The 5000-nt window shown below is 41.0% G+C and overlaps 1 protein-coding gene across 2 annotated transcripts in view; it reads left to right on the top strand.

The window, feature by feature from the left end:
• Positions 1-1069: 1069 nt before the first annotated feature.
• Positions 1070-5000, top strand: part of LOC306859231 (ephrin type-B receptor 4b-like) — a 28180-nt gene continuing 24249 nt past the window's right edge. The window contains exons 1-2 of one of the 2 annotated variants that reach the window (XM_079400151.1): positions 1104-1435; positions 1534-1652. In XM_079400151.1, the coding sequence (XP_079256277.1) occupies positions 1586-1652 (67 nt within the window). In that variant the 5' untranslated portion in view covers positions 1104-1435; positions 1534-1585. Of the gene's footprint in view, positions 1653-5000 lie in introns of both variants that reach the window. The other variant, XM_079400150.1, reaches the window with a different exon arrangement.

Raw genomic sequence — 5000 nt, 5'->3', positions numbered from 1 at the left:
AACCAGAAAATCTGAGCATATCACACCACTCCTCAGGTCCTTACACTGGCTTCCAGTTACATTTAGGATTGATTTTAAAGTACTTTTACTCGTTTATAAGTCACTCAATGGTCTAGGACCTAAATATATTGCTGATATGCTCACTGAATATATACCGAACAGACCACTCAGATCATTAGGATCGAGTCAGTTAGAAATACCAAGGGTTCACACAAAACAAGGGGAGTCTGCTTTTAGCTATTATGCGGCCCGCAGCTGGAACCAGCTTCCAGAAGAGATCAGATGTGCTAAAACATTAGCCACATTTAAATCAAGACTCAAAACTCATCTGTTTAGCTGTGCATTTGTTGAATGAGCTGTGCTACGTCTGAACGGACTGCACTGTATTTCATGTATAATCATTCTCTAACCATTAGTGTGTGTGTGTGTGTGTGTGTGTGTGTGTGTGTGTGTGTGTGTGTGTGTGTGTGTGTGAGAGTGAGTGTGTGTGTGTGTGTGTGTGTGTGTGAGAGAGTGAGTGTGTGTGTGTGTGTGTGTGTGTGTGAGAGTGAGTGTGTGTGTGTGTGTGTGTGTGTGTGTGTGTGTGTGCGTGAGAGAGTGAGTGTGTGTGTGTGTGTGTGAGAGTGAGTGTGTGTGTGTGTGTGTGTGTGTGTGTGCGTGAGAGAGTGAGTGTGTGTGTGTGTGTGTGTGTGTGTGTGTGTGTGTGAGTGTGTGTGTGTGTGTGTGTGTGTGTGAAAGAGAAAATATTCAGATGTAACCCCTTGTAATCTTTAACATTTTCAACTGTAATTTAATTACAATTTTTTTCCTCAGTAAATAATTACAGTTACATTTATTTTGTAATTAAATTACGTAATTACATGTAGTTACTCCTCAACACTGTTTATAAACAAATTCATCAGAACTCTCCAGTGTATGTGATTTAGTACAGAGCAACTGAATTTGTAAATCATCGTATTTGTAAGCTATTCAGTATATTTATATGTATATATATCACATAAACTAAATTAATTTGCGCGTCAGTCTACATGAAGCGCGCTCGTGTTTCAGCTCTGACGGACAGCCGCTCGGACCAATAGGAGGCGGTGCTGCCCGCGGGGGGCGGGGTTAGCAGCAGTGCTCGGTTCTGAGGGAAACTCGACGGTAACTCCGCGTCGCTGCGAAAGTTTCGGTAAATGTTTTTCTCGAGATTATTTAACGGCTGACCGCAGCGACGAATGGAATATAGACGACTTTGAACGGAAGAAGCGCGCGCTGCTGGGATTAGAGAGTTTTAACGGCGGGACAGCGCATAACCAGGATTGAGTTTCAGTCCGATTCGAGTTTATTGGTAACGTTATCTGTTTGATCCGGATCGGATTCAGTGTGGATTGCAGATTTAGACTGGTCAAGTTTTATCTTCATTTATTTGAAACAGGAATGGGCCGAAACTAAGGTTAGTTTAGAAAGAAAAGTTCCTCACGAGTCGGATTTGTGGAGTTTTTACATAATTAAATAATAATCCGTGTTGTTTGTTGAAATCGGATTGATGAGGTTTTGAGAGACTGGAGTGGATCTGAATCTAATGATCTGACAGCACTTTGAGATGGATCCTGTTTTCTGGATTATTGCTGTGATCTGGTTCTGGACTGGATTCACATCAGCAGAGGAAGGTACGAGCAACATTAATATTAGTAACATATTACTGTTATTAATATTCTGCGTTATTCTGTTCTAACAGGAGTGTTCCGAGCAGCTGTTTAATACTAATACTGTTCAAACAAATACCACCCTGTCTTTACTGAACATCAAACCCTGGAATCAGAATTAATCATTGACTTTGACTAACTTCTAAGCTTTGATTGTCTTTCACAGTAACTGCAGAATCTGAATTTATTTCTGGGATGATTAGTCTTCAGATAATGAGAAGTTACTTCTGAATAAATCAACTCATTTTAAAAGTTCTTCAGTGCTTCAATAAAGATCCTTCATTTCTGGCTCTTTATCCTCAAAACTAAAGCTGTTTTCACAGTGATGTCATAGAAGAACCATTCTTACGTACTGTGAGGAACATTTGAATGATCTAAAGAACCCTTTTCCACCATAAAGATGCGTTTGTGTAAGGGACAGATTCCAATGATGTTAAAAGTTCTTCCTAGAATCACCAAAGCTAATATATTTACACAAAATTAAGGTGGGTTCTAGAGTTACAGGCTTCTTGAAACGTTCTTCGTGTGTGTGTGTGTGTGTGAGTGAGTGAGTGTGTGTGTGTGCGTGTATATGTGTGTGTGTGTGTGTGTGTGAGTGAGTGAGTGAGTGTGTGTGTGTGTGTGCGTGTATATGTGAGTGTGTGTGTGTGTGTGTGAGAGAGTGTGTGAGTGAGTGAGTGTGTGTGTGTGTGTGTGTGAGAGAGTGTGTGAGTGAGTGAGTGTGTGTGTGTGTGTGTGTGAGAGAGTGTGTGTCAGGGATTGGTTTGCTCCAGGACACCTGGATTCCTGCAGAGGAAATCGGTCAATAACAGCAGAAACAACATCAGTGTCTGATACGATCTCACACACACACACACACACTCACACTCACTCACTCTCTCACAAACACACACACACACACACACACACACACTCACTCACTCTCTCACAAACACACACACACACACACACACACATACACACACACACAGACACAGACAGACAGACAGATTTGAGTGATATATTTAATAAATTGCAGTGACTGCTCTGAAATATATGCCACATGTTTCAGGAGTTTAGGACACATGCTTATTTAATAACTGTTTTATTTCCTATTTGGCTTTATGTGTATGCTTTATTTTTTAAGATGAACTGTTAGATGCCAGTGTTTCCTGCAAAGATTTGATTTCAGAAACAGCATCATAGCTGTTCAACTATTTTTGTTATGATTTTAAATCTGCATTTAACCTCAGAATGATCTCAAAGTAAAAAGAGGTGCTAAAGTCTGATTTTGTGGTGGCTGTAGGGATGGCTCGATACCATCATTTTGGCTTCGGTACGATACCAGAATGTAGTACCTCGGTATCGATACTAAATCGATACCATAGGTGACAAATAACCAGCCTCAAAAGATAAGTGAATTAAAAAAAAATATTATTAATAATAATAAAAACATATGTTAATACGTTTGTATCAAACTGTAACAAAAAACCTAAAGGGAACATAGGTTACATTTTGATGTTGGAGAAAAAAAAATAGGCTAACTGAAGTAATAAGATGAAAATATATTCAAATCTTATCTTTTCAGTGCAAACACAGCGCAAACTAAATGTCTCCTAAACAAAAACCTACCGGAAACATAGGCTTCATTTTGAAGAAGTTTGAAGAAAACAAATAGCACTGAAGTTGTGCAATTGATTGCTTTATTGTAAAGTGTTATTCTAACAGTCAAAGTAATATTCAAAATCATGTTATTATTTCTCTCTCTCAGATTGTTTTCAGATTTCAGACTCAACCAAAGAAAAAGCATTAAATATAAATCTCACTATCTCTTGCTTCATATTAGCGGTCAGCAGCGCGTCAGAAACATTCCCTAAATATCATTGATACTAAAATTAATATAGCAAAACTCTTGCTCAATTCATATCCAATTAAAATGTGATTGTATGAAATGCAAGTGCATGCATTACGTGACCAAAACTTCATTGATTCTAGCGTGTCTCACATGCACGTTTGCGCTTACTGTATTACATCTGAATGTGCGTTGATCAGATGTGAATAAAAGGTCAAATCAAATCTGAATTTATGAATGATGCACTCACCTGTCGATCTCTTAATTCTTTGAAAAGATCAGGATGAGCAAGCGACAAATGCTTAAAAAGATTTGATGTGTTGCTGTGGCAACATGATTTAGGCCTATAGCAACGCTTGCATACAGGTGCAGTGAGGCCAGTTCCTTCACCTTTGTCATCTGTTTTTTATCCAAAGTAATGCCATATTTCACTTCTACTGTTCTCTTTATTTATTCATTTTGGGTGCGCTGAGTTTCATCTGTTTGATCATCGTGTTGTTCTGTTGTCACATTTACCGGTTGCGCAGCAATTTGGGAAGCACTGCCACCTACAGGTGCATTTTGCAACAGCAGCGTATGAAATACCGAATTGAGCAAAATTATGATATCGTACCGTTTGAAATATAATATATACCGGTATTTTTCCAGTATCGGTATACCGCGCATCCCTGGGTGGCTGTGCTTTAAAATTCAATTAAATTGAAAATGATTAAGTGAAGTGACATGTGGCCAAGCATGGTGACCCATACTCAGAATTCGTGCTCTGCATTTAACCCATCCAATGTGCACACACACACACACACACACACAGCAGTGAACACACACACACCGTGAACACACACACACACACCGTGAACACACACACACCACACACACACAGCAGTGAACACACACACACCGTGAACACACACACACACAGCAGTGAACACACACACACCGTGAACACACACACACACACACACACAGCAGTGAACACACACACACCGTGAACACACACACACACAGCAGTGAACACACACACACCGTGAACACACACACACACACACACAACAGTGAACACACACACACACACACACACACAGCAGTGAACACACACACACACCGTGAACACACACACACACACACACACACAGCAGTGAACACACACACACACACACCGTGAACACACACACACACACACACACATACACACACACACACAGCAGTGAACACACACACACACACACACACACACACACCGTGAACACACACAGTCACACACACACACACACACGCACACACACACACACACACCGTGAACACACACCCGGAGCAGTGGGCATTTATGCTGCAGCGCCCGGGGAGCAGTTGGGGGTTCGGTGCCTTGCTCAAGGGCACCTCAGTCGTGGTATTGAGGGAGGAGAGAGCGCTGGACATTCACTCCCCCCACCTACAATCCCTGCCGGCCCGAGACTCGAACCCATGACCTTCGGTTTACAAGT

Source organism: Barbus barbus (genome assembly GCF_936440315.1).
Source record: "Barbus barbus genome assembly, chromosome: 40".
NCBI classification, from domain to species: domain Eukaryota; kingdom Metazoa; phylum Chordata; class Actinopteri; order Cypriniformes; family Cyprinidae; genus Barbus; species Barbus barbus.
Note: the sequence above shows the minus strand (reverse complement) of the source record. Positions and strands in the feature narration are given on the sequence as shown.